Below are 19,749 nucleotides of genomic sequence, written 5' to 3'. Positions count from 1 at the left end.
ATACACACACAGACACACACTCTCACCGCGACACAACTTTTGAGCTGATCTCCAAATCCAACTAACCATCAGCCTACTTTCGCCAAGTCGTCGCCATTTTATTAGGCGTCTAAATAGCCCTCCCCAATCGCCTATTATGAACCGCAATGAGATCCTGTGCTGTATTCACCGTTTTATCTCCTCCTCTGGCCACATGAAAATGGCCACGCAATTACATTCCCGCACATTCACCAACCACTCTGCAATGTCAGCCTATAAAACAGGACACGCGGCCGTAGCCCCGAGTCTGCCGTCCGGACACGTAGCAGCCCGTATAGATAGGAGAACATAATTTGGGCCATTATTACTGGCGGGCGCGATGTAACTTTCCCCGAGAAGTGGCAAAATAACATCCTGCTCCAGTGTAACCAGTTCGCCACCTAGCTGCAGAGACGCGCCTACGGAGATCTGTCGACTGTATGATTATGAAAACACCCGCGCCAATGTTGTTGCACAGTAGGCTCTGCGCCCTGATGAGACTGAAACTCGATTTTAGGAGGTGTGTTGGCCTTAGTTATGTAATCAAAGCAACATCAGATGCACCAAAAGCCCTGGATTGCTGTCAGTGCGAAGGGGAGAGCAGGACAGCAACACCTTAACCTCCTGCCTAAACGCAGTTGGCTCTGGGACGCGCTCTCGGGTAAGTAGCCTACGTAGCCTTATTACAAAATGTCATGGCAGTCTGTATTAATGTGTGCAGGCCTGTCATCATCACCGTGCTAAAAGCTCAGTTGGTTAGTGAGATTTTTTTGCATCCGCTTTGCGCTAATTTTATCCCTTGTTGCTGCGTATGTTTTCCTTGTGTTCTCCGCGCATGATGATATTTATTATTTCAGTGTTGCTGACACCAGCATAAGGGGTGGCAGAGGACAGATAGAAGAGAGAAAAAAGGTGGCTCTAGACTCTTCTACATCACAAATACCACCACCAGATTTTGAGGTTACCCCCGCTCACTTCGATGTTGAGTTGCATTTGCAGCTGTTTGTATTTGATATAGCCGAAATGTGGGATATATCGTATTGTGGAGAAATGGATGACAACAACAACACGTGCATGTGCGTATCGCCGTTTTCAAAGTGCGACAGCATCATGCAAATAGCCGATTTCTAAGGTGCGCAGAGTCATTATGGAAAAGGAAGCTCCTGTTGACGTCCTCAGTAAACCAGTGATAGGTTGCTCCAGTGCGGTAACACCCCCACTGCCCATACTGTATCTACAGTAGCTACATCAGTCAGCCTACGCAGCTGCGACCTGGGTACACAATGTACGACCAACACTCTTGTGATACACTAATTAGGGGAAAGTGTGCGTGTGTGTGCGTGTGTGCGTGCGTGCGTGCGTGCGTGTGTGTGTGTGTGTGAGAGAGAGAGAGAGAGAGAGACTCAGGTGAGAACCCCCCCACCCCCATATGTAGAGTGAGCTGCACTGGCTGTAAAGCTTCATGGTCATAGCTCAATATATTGAGATGCCATCACAGCCTAATTTCCAGCTGGGGTGCTTTGCTAAAGCTGTTGTCAGGCAGATGATAATGGTGTTGTAGTTATTGATGATAACACCTTCATGGAATGGAGATGATGGCTGGAAATATGGAGGTCCATTATCATGATTTAATCGTTGCCCCAGTGCTGCCGAGGAACCACACTGACTACAGTGTCAAGTCCACCCATCATTCTGTCACTGGAAATAGCTTCTGGTCTAATGTTAGAATAATTTTGAGTTATGTTTGAGAGGTATAGCTCTGGAGAACATAAAAGGCTATTAGTATGCGCTTTGACTGATGTTGAATTGACTTACCCTTTTAAGTTGAAAAAGCTGTCGCTCACACCCTCTTCATACCGTCACTTTACTTCACAAGAGTTTAACTCGTAGGATTCAAGCTACTCATGCACTTCTTTATATGGGTCAGGCTGCTGTAGTGGTTATGGTCAAGGTGGCTGCAGTTATTTACAGGGAGCACTGTCCATCTCTTCGCTCATTTTATTTTATTGTATCAGAGGCTTGGCCTTGGAAGGCTTTTCCAAACTGTTACACAACAACATTTACTGGAATAGCTGTTGATTCAAACTCATTTTGATTCGAGTAAAGGGCTTTTTGGGTGTGGAGGGACCTAGAGGCAACACAGATAGCCCGCTGAGCTCCTAAATGAAAACATTATCTGAGATGCTCTTGTAAGTTTAAAGGGCAGTTCAATGCGTTGAGAGACAGATGAGCTATTTCATAAGAGGCTCTCCGGAGAGGAGTGAAAGAATGCAAGGCAGGGTATGTTTTATTAGAAAATGAATGAGTGTCTGTCTTAATGAGAGAAGAGAGTATAATAAAGGAAGCATGACACAAGATGCTGCTTCCCTTCATTGCTTTGAAAATTGGGCTGAGCAGAGTGTGAGTGAGAGTGAGAGGGGGAAAGTTTTGCTAGTGAGGAGAATGTTATTTTAGGGTGTGTTACTTGCTGTAATGTCACATTAAAAGTCCATTTACAATGGGGTCAATGAAAAGCTTACTTGACTTAGAGGAAGCAATGGGAGGAGGAGGAATTCACACTCCTTTCCAAAAATAAGTTTTACCCTTTCCTACGGATTTGTGTTACCACTACTGAAAGGGGAGGAGGGGAAGGGTCGGACCGTGAATGGAGGGATTTAGGTTTGGAGAGGAGGAAAAGAACAGAGTGGAGGAGAAAATATGGTTCTGATTAACATGGATACAGTGTATGAGTTGACCGTTTTACTGTGGTCTACTGAGAGAGACAGTGAAAGAGAGAGAGAAAGTGGATGGGGCTAATAGAGAATGTATGCAAAATCTTACTGGCAAACATGAAAAGGGGAGTTTCGGAGAGAAAAGAAAGTACAGCAGCGGGAATGGTGGGAGGAGAAGTACTTGTGGGAGTAGCTAAGAACAGGAGGCGCAAAGATAGGAGGGAGAGGAGGGGAGGAGACTGGATCAAGTGTGTGAATTACCGAGGAGCTGATTGATTGATTTATTGATTTGGGGAGAGGGTGCTTAATAAGGAAGAGAGCGTCAGTAAGAGCACAGAGGTTCTGAAGTATGAGCTGGCCTTTCAGAGAAACCATTATTTACGGTTTGTCAGAAAAGGCTAGTTTGAGCTGTTTTTTAAGAATGTGGGTAGGCCTTTATTCTGGTTAGTGCAGACATTCTGGGAATCGGCTGCTATGTATCCTTTGATTGGCCCCCTGGGTTTCTGTACGGTGAGATCATCTCTGTGGACTCAGAGACTTTAGCACCTCACTACAGCTGCCTGGAAGAAGGGGACTTTCCCCTCTGTTCCTCTGCTGCTGCTACTCAACATCTGAGCTCACTGAAATGACTAATCAGTGACCTCTCTCTGTGTTTGTCTGTCTGTCTCTCTCTCTTTTGTCTCTTTCTCTTTCTCTCCAACGTGCTCCTTCACAGCTCAAGCTTGAAGGACATGAGAGACACCTTCGCTGGATGAAGGAACCCGCCTTTACTCAGACTTTTATAGCATCTTTTTTGTAAATCTCCTGACCTATACCTGCAACCCACTCTCAACCCTCACCCCATCTCCCCAGAGTCCTTTAACAGTGTTATACTGGGAACCCCACCACACCCGGCTCCTCCCCCCTGACTTCTCTGATGGACCAGAGAGTGAAGGGGGGTAACCCTCCAACCGCACACACCCCTCTGGCCCCGACCGCTCCACCTGAAGACTCAGACCAGGAACGAGTGGCAGAGATAAGGAGGAGTGGCGAGGGGGAGAATGGGGATTTGGGGAAGAGAGAGGAGGAGAGAAGAGGAGCAGGGAGGAAGAGAGAAGGAGACAAGGGGGCAGTGCTGGAGTTGCTCATTGAGGGGCGCTGTGGCAGCACGGGGCAGCAAGAGCTCGAGTTCCCTGGCAGAGAGGCGAGCTGCCCTGAGGGGAATGTACGACTCCGGATTGGACTCCAGGCCAAAAGGACCAAGAAGCCACCCAAGATTCTTGAGAGCTACGTCTGCAAGCCCACCATCAGGACCTATCAGAGACAGGGCAGAGTGGCAGCACTGAGAGGGGACGGGGAGGGAGGAGTGGGTCAGCAGGGCAAAACCAGCCCCACATTAGAAGAGGCAACTAGAGAGCAAAGCTCAGGGTTGGAATCTGTTCAGCCCCCGTCCAAACAGACGTCATCTACTGCTTCACCACTGCTTTCATCATCATCGTTGTCGGCATCGTCATTGCAGCCATTGGCATTATCAACATTTCCTACAGCTTCCAGCCCAGCCTCAGCCCCTGTTCTAGCCAGCCAAGGGACCAAGTCAGCCAAACAGGTAAGCTTTGGGAATTTGCCTTATACAAGTTAGCTGCTGCTATTAAACCAGGTATCCACTAAAGTTAACTCAAAATGGAAAAGAAAAAAAAAAAAAAAAACTTGGGTTAAAATGGAAAACAGGCGTAGCCACTTAAGGTATTCGCATTAACTACATAGTAATTCATTATTAATGGCACATATGTGCTGTAACTCTTTTTTGGTTTTCATAGTCAACCACCAGACAGGCTTATCTGGTGCAAAATTACCAGCTTTGTGCTCAGTGGTAATAAGGTCAAATGAGCTATTGTCTCAATACTGAAACCTTAGCAGCACATTTGAGTAAACAGACCTATAAATAGGACAACAGCACAGCAACTACTAGGAGCTGTTACAGACATTGGTTCATCAGTCCTTATGACAATCACCCAAGGGGAAGCTTATTGCTTTAGCTGCAAAAACACCACTCAAGCTGCAGCATTCCAAAATTACAGGACAAGCACAAAATGTCAAGCCTTCTCATTTCTATTAGTGGCAATTTATAGCTACCAGTAACACAGCTTTCTCCCTCTCCTTCTCTCGTGCTCCCTCTCTCTCACTCGCTCTCTCACTCTCTCTCTCTCACTCTCCCTCGCTCTCTATCTCTGTCCCTCTCTTCTATTTTTACATCCCCTTTTCTCTACCTGCTCTCATTTATCTTTCACTCCCCCTCTCTCCCTGTCCCACTCCCTTTCTCTCTCAGTTTCTCTGCCTTTGTATTTCTCCTTTCTGTGTCAACCCCATTCCTGTTTCCATCACCTCACTCTCTCCTTCTCCTCCCCATGCCCTCCTTTCTCTCCCTGATTGAGTCATTTTGTCCTCAATCTCTTTTAATGGTCAGACAAAACCAAAAGCATTTAAGTTATTGTGTTTTCCCAGAGCGCCATTGTCCTTCAGTGTTGTCACCAACAAACTAATGATATCACAGCCATTGTTGTTTATGACAGAGATTGCCTGTTTGCTCCCCCCAGGTTCCTATCAAACTGGCTGATAAGACAGAGGTGAATTCAAATGGCTCATCTGAGAGAGTGAAGAAAGACAAGCTTCCTAGTGTCAATGGGCAGGCAGCCCCTGCAGGACATAAACCCTGCTCCCCCAAAACAGATCAGACAGCTCCCACTACTCCTTCTACCCCATCTCTCCAAAACCTCTCAGCAGTGGAACCCAGGGGTGAGGGAGACACTGCTAACAAACACAATGGTGTGGTGCAGACAGGGAAACAGAAAGGACAACCAAATGGGAAAAGCTCCTCTGACATTCTTGGTCCTACAAAGTCCTCAAAGGTCAAAGCTGGAAAACACAACAGCTCCTCCTCTGCCACTCCCAGAGACTCAGACTCTGCAACAAGATCCCCAATCTCTGGCAGCTTCCATAAAGAACACAACCTGTCCCATAAGAGCAGGACAGAGTCTCCTTGCTCTCCCTCTATCACCCCTAAACCACAGTCCTCCCCAACTATGGCTCTCTCCTCTGGACACTCTCCAAAACAGGATCCCTCTTTACAGCCCTCGCTAGGAAAGAAGCGAGAGAAAGAGAAGAAAGCAAAGAAAGAGAAACGGAAAGAGAAAAAATCCAAGCGAGAACGAGGCGAGGCTGAAAGAGCAAAGAATGAGAGCAGGAAAGAGGAAGGCAAGAAGAAGAAGAAAGAGAAAGGGAAGGAAGGGAAATCAAAGCATGGGAAAGGCAAGGATGAAAGGAGCAGGATTGAAGATACATGGAGGAATGAAACTGAGAAAGGAAAGGCTGAGAAAAAGAGGGATAAGCTTAGTCCAGACAGACACAGAGCAAAAGATAACAATGCTAAACCTGGTGAAACAGATGATAGCGGTAAACTAGAGAAGACCTGTAAGCTAGCCAACCCAGGCAGACCAGATGAGAAAGACAAAGCAGATGATGCTTCCAAGCTAGTTAAACACGCTGAGCCAGTAACAGCAGGTGACCCTAGTAAACCTAAAGAACAAGACGTCCCTTTGAGACATCCAACTGTGCCTACAAGCCACCCATCTTCGGCTCCTTCCTCTTTGCCCACTCTTTCTGCTCGTCCCCCTATGTCTCCGCCTTCTTCGCCCCCAGAGCAGGACAGCCGGCCACTCAAGAAGCGTAAAGCCAGACGGCCCAGCTGGACCAAGCTGGTGCACCGGGCTCAGAGGGTGGAAAACCAGGAAGCGCCTCTAGATTCTCACCATAATCCATTACTAAGTTTCCCCCAGAACTCAAAGACATCCCCACCGACCAAGGCCACTGTCAAGCAGACGGAAGAGTCACACCCAGCCCCCACTAGCTCTTCAACCACCAGCTCCTCTGCACTCTCTGCTGCAACCAAACCTCCAACCCCTGACCAGAGTCACCCCAATTCTGACCCCAGCCCCCCTGCCTCTAGGTCCCCCATAACACCAGCCCGAAAGAGGGGCCGCCCTAAATCCCACACCTCCAGCTTGGATGAGCCTCCACCTAGACTTTCACCCACTGCCACTCTGGCTGATGTGGCCCCTGCGGGATGTGAAGGAGTTCAGAAAGCTCCTGCGTTGGAGCCCAGTCCAATGCTTCCCTTTCCCGCTCAGTCCAATTCCACCCCCAGAAAGCGTGGCCGTCCTCCCAAACGACCCCTCTCTGACGACCAGAGTGGAGATGTGCTAAGCCAAGCTGATCTTAAAAAGAAGAGCAAAGACGTGAATCCTGAAAAGGGGAACAGGGAGCTAAAGATCAGGAGACTGATTAGTGAAATGAAGAAAAGAAAGAAGAGGAGACTTCAAAAGGGGTTGCTGTCTGATTATGCTGGGAAGGCAGGAAGCAGAGCAGAGGCAGATGGAGAAACCTCTCCTGCAGTTTTTAAGACGGCCGAGGCCGTAGCAAAACACACCCTCTCAGCCCTGTCCTCCTCCTTTGGGGGTAAGCTTGGCCCTCAGATCAATGTGAGCAAGAGAGGGACCATCTACATGGGCAAGAGGCGAGGACGTAAGCCTAAATCTCAAACAGCTAACCTAAACTCTAACTCCCAGAATTCAGTTCAGCCTTCACTGTTCACCAATCCCTCTGAAACCTCTCTTTTCTCCAATCAACCCCAACCTCCCTCTCACCCATTCCCCTCCCCATCGCTTACACACTCCAGTGGGGCTCAGAGCCCTTACAGCGAAGGCAGCCTCACAGAACCAACATCCTCCCTCCTTTTCCCACACCCTTTCTCCCTCCCTTCCCCGTCTTCTTCCTGCACCTCCCCTCGCCCTCCCTCCTCATCATCCCTCTCTCCCTTTGTGAAGAAAAGTTGTCCATGCCAGGGAAGGCATCACTTCCCCTTTCACCAGTCATCGTGTAAGCTCTCCTCTCCCACCCCTCCTCTGCATCACACACCTGGCTCTCCTGCACACCTGAAAGAGGCCACCCCTTCCCCGAGGAGTGAGTCACACAGCGAGGAGACTCTGCCTAGTGATAGTGGAATTGGCACAGATAACAACAGTGTCTCTGAGCGGGGGGAGATGAGGGGAGGCCGAGGCATACTCAGGATGGGTCAAGGATCAGGAGTGATGCTGGGGGGTCAGAGACACCCCTCCTCTCTTGTAGACCGTCCTTCCCCTGTGTCGTCACCCCTCTCTCCCATGCACAGACAGGCAAACCCCATCACCAATCCGGCTAACGTGGAGAGACACAGAGAAAGACACAGGCACAGGCGGAGGGAGTATGACTGTGTGTCTTCCTGTACTTGCCTGTGCCCGTGCCCTTGCCCGGGGCACAATAAATGCACTCATTCGGACTATTACACTTGCCTTGGGCATAATGCACTGAAGAGACAGAAAAATAAACACAAGAAGAAGCACCAGCAGCTGCACATGCAGGACCCAGAGTTTCTGTCCGAGCTGGATGATCTGATCGGTCAGTTCAGTGAGGTTCACATCGGGCGCCGTAGTTGGGCGAGAACAGGACTCGGGCAGGGCTTCAGTGGGAGTGGGAATGCTGCTGGAGGAAGGCGACACCACTCCTCCTCCTCACATCCTCTCCGCTCCAACATCTTCAGGATCAATTTGAATGGTTTCTATTCCCCTCATCCCTCTTCTTACTCGACTAATCCCTCCTTCTCCGCCCAGCCTTTCTACCCGTGCCAGCCAGTGCATTGTGGCAGGAAGCCAGAGCGCAGGCAGTGCGGCTGTCCATCAAAGTTCCAGGAGACCATTGACGATATGGGGTTCTACAGAGGCTACCCCCCGACCACGCCCCTCTACTCCCACCTCCACAGCTCCTACCCCATACCATCTCCCCACCAGTATGCCCCCCATCAGCCCCACCACCCCCACTTCCTCCTCAACCCAGCCAGATTCCACAGGCGGAGGACGAGGTTGCTGAGGGAGGGAGGTTTAGGAGGAGAGGTTGAGGGAGAACTAGGAGGAGGCAGTGGAGGAGGCCCACACCTCAGTTCAGGGTTCGCCACCGGCCTCTCCTGTGGCTGTGGGAGGAGCGAACACAAACACAAGCATAAACACCGTCACCTGCACTGCGAGCGAGACGTGGACGACGACGAGGAGGTGCATGAGGATGAGGAGGAAGACGACATGGAGAGAGAGGGCTTGGCCAGCTTGAAACCAAGGTCGGGGTTCATCATGGGGCCAGGAGAAGGAGGAAGGAAAGGTACAAGAGGAATGGGGAGTTTGGGGTCAGCAGAATCACCCTGGTTATGTGAGAATGGAAAAGATCCGTTTTCCTCTCCCGCTGCGGTTAGTGCCTCGTCGTCTTCAACATCCTCAACTGAGAAGTACAAACACACGTCGCTCACCTCGTTGGGGCTGGGGTCCTCTCACCTTTCCTCATTTGGAGGAGGGTGGGGTGGCCTCGGCCAGCCATGGATGAAGGTCGGAGGCCTGGGAGGGACAGGATTTGGACTCTCCAATCCCAGCTGGAGAACCTTCACTGGGGGGCCACATACAGGGAGGATGGGAGCATCCGACAGAGAAGAGGATGATGAGGACGAGATTGAACAGACACACCTCTACAGGTCCTCCCCGTCTCCAACACACACCAACCTGTTCACTTCTGCTGCCATGGCATCAAGGGGGAGAGGTCTGAGGAGTGGAATGTCAAGTAGGAATCCAATATTTGGAGACAGGCCGTGGAGGAGAGAGGAGCCAGCCTGGACAGAGAGGAGAGGACCAGGTGAGGATGAATGGATGACTGCATGGATTAACAAATGCTTGATTTCACGCATGGATCTCTGACACCATTGTGCTGCCGTTCAGTGGCTGGTATGTCTTGCTGTCGTGCCATTGTTGTTATGTTGACATGTTGCAACAATATTTTTTTTGAAGGCTCATGTGATCATAGATGAGACATTGTCAGAACTGGACAAATGTTTTGAGTTGTGGTGTTAGTGCATGGCCATGTTCTGCATTATTTCATTTTTAGAAGCGATAAATATGAAACCTAAGACTAATCTAGATAATTCAGAAAATATATTGCCATGGTGATGACGTCATATCCACTCAGCTATACCTATAATTGAAAACAACAACACAGCTTTGACAGTTGAGCAAATGGGTTTTATGCCATGCCTTTTTCACTTTCTCGCTGTGACAGATTCTCATATTTGCACAATTTGGAGAGTGGATGGCAGTAGGAGTAGTTTGCCCAATACAGCCGAGGTAGCATTGCTTTTCCTCAGGTGTTGTTGAGCCACGCATCAAAGCCTGGAGGGTGTTTTGAGAGGAAATCAGACCCCGTTCTTTTTATAGCCAATTTCAGACTCCCTCTGCTGAGCAGGGGACGTGCCTGACACATGGGCACACACACACACACACACATACACACACGCATACACACAAGCACACTCAACCACTCAGCAACCTCTCTGCTGGATTTTTTGAAAGCATTATAGCAGGCAGGCGGGCAGCATCTAGATGGGAATCTGCCAGAAAATCTTTGAAATCTTCTTGGTCTGTAGCGAACCACACGCTGTTGCAGCCCAGGGCTACCCAGTGAACACAGTAATTAGTTAACCACCAGATTGGCTATTTAAAGCCTAGCCTATGCCTCACTGCTGTCCAACAGGACTTATTTGACTTGGAAAAATCCAATGAGGAAAGAGTGGTCAGTCTTGTCAGGAACTGTGGAAAATGGAACAAAAAGATAGATGACCTCAGGGGGAAATGATTGATGAAGAAATAGCATGGAGGTCAGAGAGGGGGCACAGAGAGAGGGTAAGGGAAGAATGTTATTTTTGAAAGGGTTGGGATATGGTTGACATAAGTACATCATTTAACTAATCACATATGTGTTTTGAAGTACTATATGCTAGCATACACACACACACACACACACACACACACACTATTTTTCTGTCTCTCTTTTTCTTCAGTCTCTTGAGATTGTGTTTCATATTAACTGAGTCTGCAAAAATGATGTGTGTGCGGGTGTATGTCTGCATGCTCTCATAACTATTTGTGCCTGTTTGTGTGGTTGTTGGTATGTGTGTGTGGGTGTGTGTGTGCGTGTCTGTACATAAATCATTTCTTAATGTATTTCCCAGAAAGTGGTCAGAGGAAATGTTGTGACTCACCTAATCTGTGGCCCATCCGTATGACTCAGCCTAGAGTGGCCTCACCTCACACCTCCTGCCGGTTCAATCACTGATCCACATCTGTCTCATTTCCTCTCTGCCACTTACACCTCCCCCTCCCACCCCGCCTTTCCATTTCAAGGGACTGCAGGTTTACAAGGTGACTCAAGAAGCCGGGGGCAGCAGAAAAGTGTGCCAGCGCCAGACGGTGTGACAGTGAAAAAGAAAAGAAGGCCAGGACGGCCCAGAAAGCACCCGCTGCCCTCCCCTGTATCTTCCCCCACACACTCCTCCGCCGCTCCCCCTGTGTCGTCAACCAACCCCCTGCCGGGACACTGCCACAACAGAGATGGGAGAGGAGTAGGAGGGAGAAAAGAGGAAAGAGGGGTGGAGAGAGAACGAGGAGGAGGCGATGTAGTGCAGCAGGTGACTGAGTCAGTATTGCAGGCTAAGAAGAAGAGAGGGCGGAAGAGGAAGCGCAGTGGTTCTCCCTGTCATCAGTCAACACTCAGCTGGTTCGTTCCATCACCCTCCGTAGCGCCTGAACTGGTCCACATGCATTGAATATGCAAAACAGCCATTCGCCACGACTATTTTAACACGTGGTTTCCTTTTTTTCTTTTTTCTCTCTGTCACTGTGTCTACATGAATTCCTCGTAGCGCTGTTGAGGATAAGCCTGAATGCGACGCCCCCCCTGAATGTTTTGGCCAGTCAGAGCTTGACCAGGCTCCGTCCCAAACAGTAACCGTCCAGTGGGAGGAGAGAGCAGATGGTCCTCCCAGGAAGAAGTTTTTGAGGGCAGGCCTCTACTCTGATGATTACAAAACTACAGAGTGAGTTCACTGGACAGTCGATACACAGATTTCAAATATTGCAAGAAATATGTTACTTTCCTTGTCAGGTTGATTTTTCAACTTCCTAAATTTTTGTCATGTGTTTATTTTCCAGTCCTCCTTCTCAAGCCCAGCAGGCAAGCAGAGAGAGTATGGAGTACACTCCAGGAGAGAATGACTATACCTTATTACCGGCTCCCATCCATGTTGGTGAGTATATGAGAACGTGCTATCATTTCTATAGTTGTTAGTAGTATTTCTCAGTGATATTTAATTGTATCTGAAACAAACAATTGCCCTTATTTCATCCAGGGAAGTACCTGAGGCTAAAGCGGATTGATTTCCAGCTGCCCTATGATGTTCTGTGGCTCTGGAGGAACAACCAGGTACGGTACAGCTCCTTAGCACAACAGGAGGTTGGAGTGTGACTAATAAAGTCCAATGAAGCCAGCTGTAATTTTCATAGTTTAATAGTTCTTGTGTAGTAGTGGGAAAGCCAACCTCACGCCTCTTTGGAGGAAATAAAAAGAGTGTTAGCATGAGATCACTGGAGTTTGATAAAAACACAGCGTGCACATGTGTACCGGGTTTTAAAACTCGTGTTGTTTTATCACAGCTTCACAGGCAGCCTGCTGTGCCCCTGAAGAGGAAACGGCACTACTGTGAGTAGCCAACAAGGGGTGTGTGATGTTCAGGTACAGTTCATGGGTCTTATGCATACTTTTGTCTTACTCTATTGTGCACCCCCACCCCCCACCCCCCTTTCTCTCTTTCTCCCTCCAACTTTGTGGCCCAGGCCGGATGAAGGAGAAGACTGTACCCTCCCAGCAGACAGTGGTGAGTTTGAGTAGCTATAAGAGAGAGACGGCATCCATCCATACTCATCATAACCCTACATCTTACATGCATCCCTCCTTTTGCTCTCTTATAGGAGGAGAGCTCTAGTGACATTGCTAGCCTCTTTCCTCACCTCGACATGGAGCCTTTGACCAGCACTGAGAGGTATGGAAAGAGAACATGCAACTATTGGATGCACTAATTTTACTGATGTTAATGGCTAATAGTCTTCTCTGTGTGATGGCCAGGGGTTTCGTGGTGAAACACCACGTGTTCCTGTTGAGGAACTGGGAGCTGGTGAGAGACAGGCAGATCCAGCTGAGGATAGAGAGAGAGCGAGAGAGAGAGGCCAAAGGAGAAGAAAGGGACAACCGACATCTGTCCTGTGATGGAGCCAGTGGGGACGACAGCCACATCAAGTCAGGTCCATGAAGCAAGTGTGTGTGTTAGTTTTTGTTTCTGTAGGTGTTTGTGTATGTATACGTGTATGCGGTCGAGCTGTGTACATTTTCATTTTTACTGTGCATCTATATAGATGTCTTTTGTGTCTTGTGTGTATGTGTCTTTGTTTCTGTGTGTGCATGTATGTGTGCGTGTGTTGGTTTTATGCTCACTGCCCGTTGTCCTCATATTTGGCTTGTCTCTCCATATCATACTCAGCAGTATAAACTAAGTGGTTTTCCAACCACAGAATTTCGGCCTGCAGAAATGTTTCCCCATTTCTGTCATCCACTACTGGTGTCCAAGAAGCCAGCAGGAGTCAACTTTCCCTATTAACAATGAAACCACACTGTTTCCATCAAAGAGTCTCTGACTGATCACAGATAGAAATTGAAGGCACGCACACAATTAGAGTTGTCAAGGAAGTGGGCCTGTTGTGGTCCTAGCCCTTTTGCACCACCATTATTAACATATACTACCTGACCTTTGACCCTCAGATCAGCCAGTGGGGGTGGAGGAGATTGTCATCAACAGTGACCCCCACTGCCAGACTCAGGACACCTCCAGCCATTTCACTGCCAGCCCCCATGTGAGTACATGCTGAAAAAATGCGGCATTCCCCGCGGAGAGTGACTTTTGTTTTAACAATTCAAATTTCCACAAGGGATCGTAACTGTATTTAGCTCTGCATATTTGTTCACCGCAGCCTACCAAACCCCAGAATAGTCGAGAGGAGGAAAGAGAGGAAGAAAAACGAGGGGAAGAAGAAGTTTGCAGCAGAGAATTGAGGAGGAAACGACTGAATGACTTACTCCTGACCCTGCAACATTCATAAGCTAATAGAGAGAGGTAAGCAGATCATCTGACAAAGCTGTAATGGAAAAGAGAGCAACTCGGGAGAGTGCACCGTGTGATTGACAGCATCCGGTCTCTGCAGGTGGGACCACTCCGGGAATGGGACCAGGCCCACCACTGGACAGATGGACAGGAAGTGATGTCAACGCTACTACCACAGTAGTAGTGCCATGGAGAACAAGGGGAAGATAAGGGGAGAACAGAAGGATGATGATCGCGAAAGAAAAAGCATGAAAGACATCTCCCACACTTACAGACGAGTGTGTTGAAACTAGTGCTCTGAAGGGCATCACACCAAGGATGAAACCATGGCAACGCATGCTTTGTCCAAGTGGCAAGGGATGAGAGAAACACAGAGAGAGAGAGAGAGAGGGAAAGAAAGACTGTCCCAGCTGAAAGAAACAGACCAGCTCAAATGAATTTGCACTAGTGCTGGATGAAGAAGCACACTAAAGACTGCATGCTAAGTGGCCACACTATAAATACACACACACACACACACACACACACACACACACACACACACTCTGATCGTACTTACTTTGGCACCTTAAAAATGGCAGAGGGACATTGCTCTGAGATTGAAAACGGACATATGTGGTACTCGATGTTTCAGCTCTGAAGTTTCCAGGAGCCGAGGAGTTTACAACCTGGCCAGAGGAGGAAAATGTGGGCAGGGCCTCGAAAGGTCAAACTAATACCCGTGTTTACTCCTTTAGCTTTCAAGGTTACATTGCAAACGTGGGAAAGGACATAAGGAGCCACTTAGAAACTGTTGAGACAGTGTTACCGTCTTCTTCACTTTATCGAGACAGCGTCTGTCATCTACCAGTTGAATAGGCAGGGGGAGGGGTAGGACTTAGTGATAGCAGGAATTTTGGCATCACCGCAATAGAATTTGTAATGAGGTTTTAAGAAAGAAAGAAGTTATTTTTGAAAACAGCAGATTGAGTACTCGCTACTAAAGAAATCAACACAGTATATTAACGGTAGGAACGTTTATTGTCAGCTATTTTCAGTATTGCTTCCCGGGGGTGGGATGAGGTGGGGGTAAGTGTTTTTGTTTACTTCAGACTGCCTTTGAGAATGTTTCGCTCTTGACTTCAGACAGAGCATTGACAATCAGAATGTCCTAGGGGGAGAAGGAAAGAGGAAAGGGAATGAAAACGAGGATTTTTACCCCTAATGCTCTGTAGAAGTGCCATGTTGTCTTGTGTATACCTAAGCGAAATCATGCAGTCTTTAAAAGCAATATCTCCTGTGATAAGGACTACATAAGGACTTCCTTTGTTATGTTTTTTTTTTTTTTTTTAAGTTGTGAATATTTGGGGATTGGAGGTCATTTTTCTGTACAGATACATAGTAGATTGTTCTCATCATAGGAGCATTGGGCTAATCCACTTAGCAGTGGAAGGAACCACAGCGTTTAGTTCCATGTGAATGTACATAGAGACAGACCCGTTTCCCTTCTATCGACAGTAGCGTGTAAAATTAGTATTATACATGACATAATACTATTGGGAATATACATAAAACGTTAATAATCAAAGCCTTCATTTTACTAAGATGTTTTTAACAAATTATATAACTGACCAATACAATATATCAGATATTTCTCTTTAAAATTGACTATGATTGTATATGAATTTTTTTCTAGAATACATAATTTGTCTCTTTTTTTGGTTGAGTGTAAGTTTTTTTTTTTTTTTCTATTGGTCAGACAATCAGTGATAAGTGAATTAGTTGTTTTTTTTCCAGTGTTAAATTCAGCTCTCTTTCAGTAGTGTGGCTTCCAGTAACAAGCCAAGAAAGTGCAATTTCTTTGACTGTTTACATACTGTATGTATATTTCTCTCTTTCCTTTTTTAACTAAGAGCACTACATTATTGCCAGTGGATGATTAACTTTATAGCAAAGGTACACATAAAGAGTTATTTATCTAGTTTGCATGACATGTAACCTTTGCATTTGCCTCTGATAATGTGCATCTGAAAAACAAAACTTCATCAAAAACAAACTATTATAACTCAACGCCATAGAATGTCAGTTCAACCTTTTGCCTCTATATCCATGATAATAAAAAAGCATTTTATGTCTACTACTAAACCCTGTGAACTCCTTCGGTGCTAAGCTACATGGCTCTCTTACTGCTGTGTGTGTGAGTGTGTTTGTGGGAGGGTACTGCAGTGACATTAATTAGCTTGTGCTAACAGTGCTATCTAGTGGTGTGAGATTGAATATCTCACACTGTGTTGTCCTCCATAATGACCCACAATGGAGGCAGCTATCAAAAGAAGATGGGGGAGGGCTGCAGTGCTCGCTGGAGATTGGTTATCTTGTCTTTGCCCTCTGCAACATCCCAGGACGTCCTGTGATCGTTTGGTCTGGGCAAAGAAAAAAAGAGGCCTCTCCATGAAGCATTTCTTATGGACTTAAAAGCAATGAAGAGTATAGCAAGCCATTAAAAAAATGTGTTATGGTGGGCTCAGTTGTCAGTCTTTTTCTCCTCCTCTGCCGGGACTGATTAGACAGATGTTAGATCCATGCTGGAGTCAGTGTTCAGCATTGTCTGACATGTCCCCTAAATTGTCTCTCTGGTGGCTTAACATGATTTCCTGAGAAATAAGGGCTCAACGCAGCTATGGCAACAACAACATGACTCAAACAGCTGAACAGGTTTGGTTTATACTCATCATTTTATTTGGTGTATTTACAAACGAGCACATGCAGGAGTTGGACAGTGACGGACACTACAGGGGCACTGAACTAATGCAACAGTAGGATACTGGGTTTGTCTACAGGGCAGGCTACATGACACCAGAGCGAGAGAGAGAGAGAGAGAGAGAGAGAGAGAGAGAGAGCTTTACCGAACCCACTGCTACACACACCCGTCCACACACACACACACAAAGTGAAAACGCAGATGGGCAGACATAAATGTGCTCATACTCTGCGTACAGTGCCACACACACACACACACACACACACACACCCACCCACACCCAGACAGATAGAGAGAGACACACTAGAGGGGTCAGATAGAGAGCATACCTTTCGGAAACCTGAAGACCAATAAATAGTACATCCAATAAATTAACATCTTTCAAACAAATGCATTTAGACAATAATCACACTTAAATCAACAAAAAAAAGCTTTGTTAACACAATTAAATAATATGTAAACTGATATTTTATATTCTTTATCTAGATTGCTGCAGACAGGTTATGTCTTGTGCACTGCTAGGTATTAAGATGGCAACAAGAATGCGAGTTTATTGTGTTCATTAGATACACGTTACGAGCACTCATTTAACTTAATGCTACTCGCATCATTTTCCCTGGACTGTTGCCATAGAGACAATTATCTCATGCTACATAGCATTGGCACAATAGCATTAGGAAACCTTGAGAAACTGAGCCTTCCCTGATGAGTCAATAGCAATAATTGGGCATAAAACTCTGCAGCCAAATTAAATGGGTATACTTTAATGTCGAGGTTTCCTGACCAGTTAAAAGCAGGCTCTTTTATATTCGGTTTTATTTTCCAAGCCTCCCATTGTTTTAACAGGCTTCAGGTGTGAACTTGCATGGGCACATTAAATTAAAACTGTGACTTCATAATAAACAAAAGGTTTTAAGTTGTACATATACTTATATGCATAGTCATCAATACCAAATCTACAGAATAACTACCAAAATATATGACACAAACCGATGTATTGTATATGATTAACATTAGAGTCAACATATCACTTCCACAACTACCACTTCTACTACCACTATCATTAATACCAATGATGATGATAACCAAACATGGCAGGAGGGGTTTAGATAAATATGAAAACTGAGGTACGACAGGTGAAGACCAGCCACCAAAACCTGCAGACTTTACAGTAGCGTTAGAAATTACATACATCGGGGATTCTCTTACTGCATTCGTTTTGTGTTCAGATAGTCTTGAACAAGAGCTGAGCATTGTTTTGTGAGGAGTATACTTCACTTCAGCCTATGTCTGTCAAGTGGATAGATTCAGCTACAGGATTATGCTACAAAGGCTATAGCATTCTGTTGTCTGATAGTACATTATCCTCTATAATAACTGTGGGCTAGATAGATATTTTTCTGGCATTCACTCAAAGCATTCATAGAACAGTACAATGCATACAGTGTTTAAAAGGCATGAGGCTAAATATAACAATTTTGTGGATATGATGTCAAGACAATGGCAATATATAAAGCACACAGAAGGGAAGATACTGGATTCCATACTTAACCACATACACCTTGCTGTTTGCATGTATGACGACCACTGGATGTGTGTTGGTGGACTGGAGATGTAAGAACAGCAGTAAAATAAAGTATTTTATCATAATCTCATTCATTTATAGTGATCCGCTTCCTCAGTGTCGCCGCAGCGTTTAGCGGCTGTTTGTTTCACTATCTGCTTTCTCTTGTTCATCTATCTTTCTATCTATCTTGGTAATATCAATCTATATTCATTTTCCTATATATATATATATTGTATGTATATTTATACAGTCAAATATAGTAGCAGAAACATGTCAAACACACAGGGACCAGGCGATACAGGTGAGAGGTCAATAAGGGTGAAGGGTCAATAGAACACAGAACACAGCTACAGTTCACTACATTACTATGCAGTACGCAACAGGAGCTACGGCCCAGTAATCTAAAATGGCGGCTAGAAATATCAGTCTGGCTACCACCAGGCTATCGATTGTCACCTCCTCACAGTAGCCAGCTGCTGATCTGAAAGCACGTGGATCTGCTAAGAGCGGATCCACGCCATTCCCTTGTGGTCATTTTCAGATCAGCGGCTGGCAAGGAAAGCAGACAGTGAAAGAAGGACAGTTAAAGGGATACATCACGCCAAGATCAAAGATGAGGTCTTCCCCTCAGACATGGTCTAAATTTGAGTTGAGTCATTATTTCACACCATCTGCCGAATTCCTGCTGCTGAAATCCATCAGTTTAATGCTACCAAATTGGATGGATCATGATGGGAAAAAACTCACTCCCATATGTTCAACAGGGAGAGCGGGGTGCAGATTGCTCCTGATGCAAATAAAGCGGAGCAGATGGTGCCATGCACTCGACTCAAACTCTAACCAAGCCAGTGTGAACTATCCCTTTCAGAGCAGTGGTGCCTCACCGTAACCTCTCACTATTTGCCTAAAATACTTTTTTGTTGTTATTTTTCATTTATTAAGTGCAGCGATTATGTTGGCGAAGTCACATGATGAGGGAGGTGTAGCCAATCGGTACCAGCCCCTCTTTGTCTCCCTGACGACATCGAATCCAGTCTTGGTCAACGCCTCCCAAAACCACCAGCTCCTCCCCTTTGCAAAAGCTGAGCTCCGATCCCGTTCCAGTGTGGTCACAGAGCGTTCGCACTGACCTGGGAACAGACAGCAAAAAACGGTTTGAGTCAACATCAGTGACACATGCATCACACAAAAAAACCTGTCATTCCTAACCAATGACACAGGCACTAATCAAGATGCATCATCCCTTCAAGTTCAATCTAAACCAGATGGGTGGTGCAGCAGCTCTGCTCTTTCAAAGTTTGAATTTTTTCCCTTACATTACAGTGTCCCCATCAGGCCAATCAGTGTAAGTTTTTTGAAAAGCCAGAACACTGCCAAAATCACTTCAAGTTTCCTCAAAACTAGACTTAGTAATGCCTAAGATGTCATGCTTGCGTTAACAATTTTAGACCACTAGTTATAGCACTTCCATTAGGCCAATCACCGCCATTAGGCCAAACAGCAGAACAGTGCCAAAACGCATCAGCCCTCAAGGTTTCATCAAAACTGGCTGTCACGTTTGCGTTAAAAACTTTGACCTTTAATTATAGCACCCCCATTAGTTCTGACATTGTAAATTATTTAA

General features: G+C 46.4%; 2 protein-coding genes across 6 annotated transcripts in view; one reads left to right on the top strand and one right to left on the bottom strand.

The window, feature by feature from the left end:
* Positions 1 to 410: 410 nt before the first annotated feature.
* The window catches only part of LOC115373497 (histone-lysine N-methyltransferase ASH1L-like), a 21,392-nt gene continuing 2,053 nt past the window's right edge, over positions 411 to 19,749 (top strand). Inside the window, exons 1-14 of one of the 4 annotated variants that reach the window (XR_003929547.1) lie at positions 412 to 679; positions 3,445 to 4,314; positions 5,303 to 9,470; positions 11,012 to 11,384; positions 11,530 to 11,703; positions 11,819 to 11,913; positions 12,016 to 12,089; positions 12,320 to 12,365; positions 12,500 to 12,540; positions 12,635 to 12,705; positions 12,789 to 12,964; positions 13,479 to 13,570; positions 13,688 to 13,830; positions 13,919 to 15,321. Coding sequence is in view for 2 of the 4 variants with exons in the window: in XM_030071928.1 (XP_029927788.1) it covers positions 3,646 to 4,314; positions 5,303 to 9,470; positions 11,012 to 11,384; positions 11,530 to 11,703; positions 11,819 to 11,913; positions 12,016 to 12,089; positions 12,320 to 12,365; positions 12,500 to 12,540; positions 12,635 to 12,705; positions 12,789 to 12,964; positions 13,479 to 13,570; positions 13,688 to 13,816 (6,108 nt within the window). In the remaining 2 variants the exon portion in view is untranslated. Of the gene's footprint in view, positions 680 to 3,444; positions 4,315 to 5,302; positions 9,471 to 11,011; positions 11,385 to 11,529; positions 11,704 to 11,818; positions 11,914 to 12,015; positions 12,090 to 12,319; positions 12,366 to 12,499; positions 12,541 to 12,634; positions 12,706 to 12,788; positions 12,978 to 13,478; positions 13,571 to 13,687; positions 13,831 to 13,918; positions 15,943 to 19,749 lie in introns of those variants that run through there. The other 3 variants (XM_030071928.1, XR_003929548.1, XM_030071929.1) reach the window with 3 other exon arrangements.
* The window catches only part of rusc1 (RUN and SH3 domain containing 1), a 16,345-nt gene continuing 13,109 nt past the window's right edge, over positions 16,514 to 19,749 (bottom strand). For both annotated transcript variants that reach the window (XM_030071930.1, XM_030071931.1), the window contains one exon: positions 16,514 to 19,255. In XM_030071930.1, the coding sequence (XP_029927790.1) occupies positions 19,090 to 19,255 (166 nt within the window). In that variant the 3' untranslated portion in view covers positions 16,514 to 19,089. The remainder of the gene's footprint in view (positions 19,256 to 19,749) is intronic.

The sequence above is a fragment of the Myripristis murdjan genome, chromosome 16 (genome assembly GCF_902150065.1).
Source record: "Myripristis murdjan chromosome 16, fMyrMur1.1, whole genome shotgun sequence".
In the NCBI taxonomy this organism is placed as follows: domain Eukaryota; kingdom Metazoa; phylum Chordata; class Actinopteri; order Holocentriformes; family Holocentridae; genus Myripristis; species Myripristis murdjan.
Note: the sequence above shows the minus strand (reverse complement) of the source record. Positions and strands in the feature narration are given on the sequence as shown.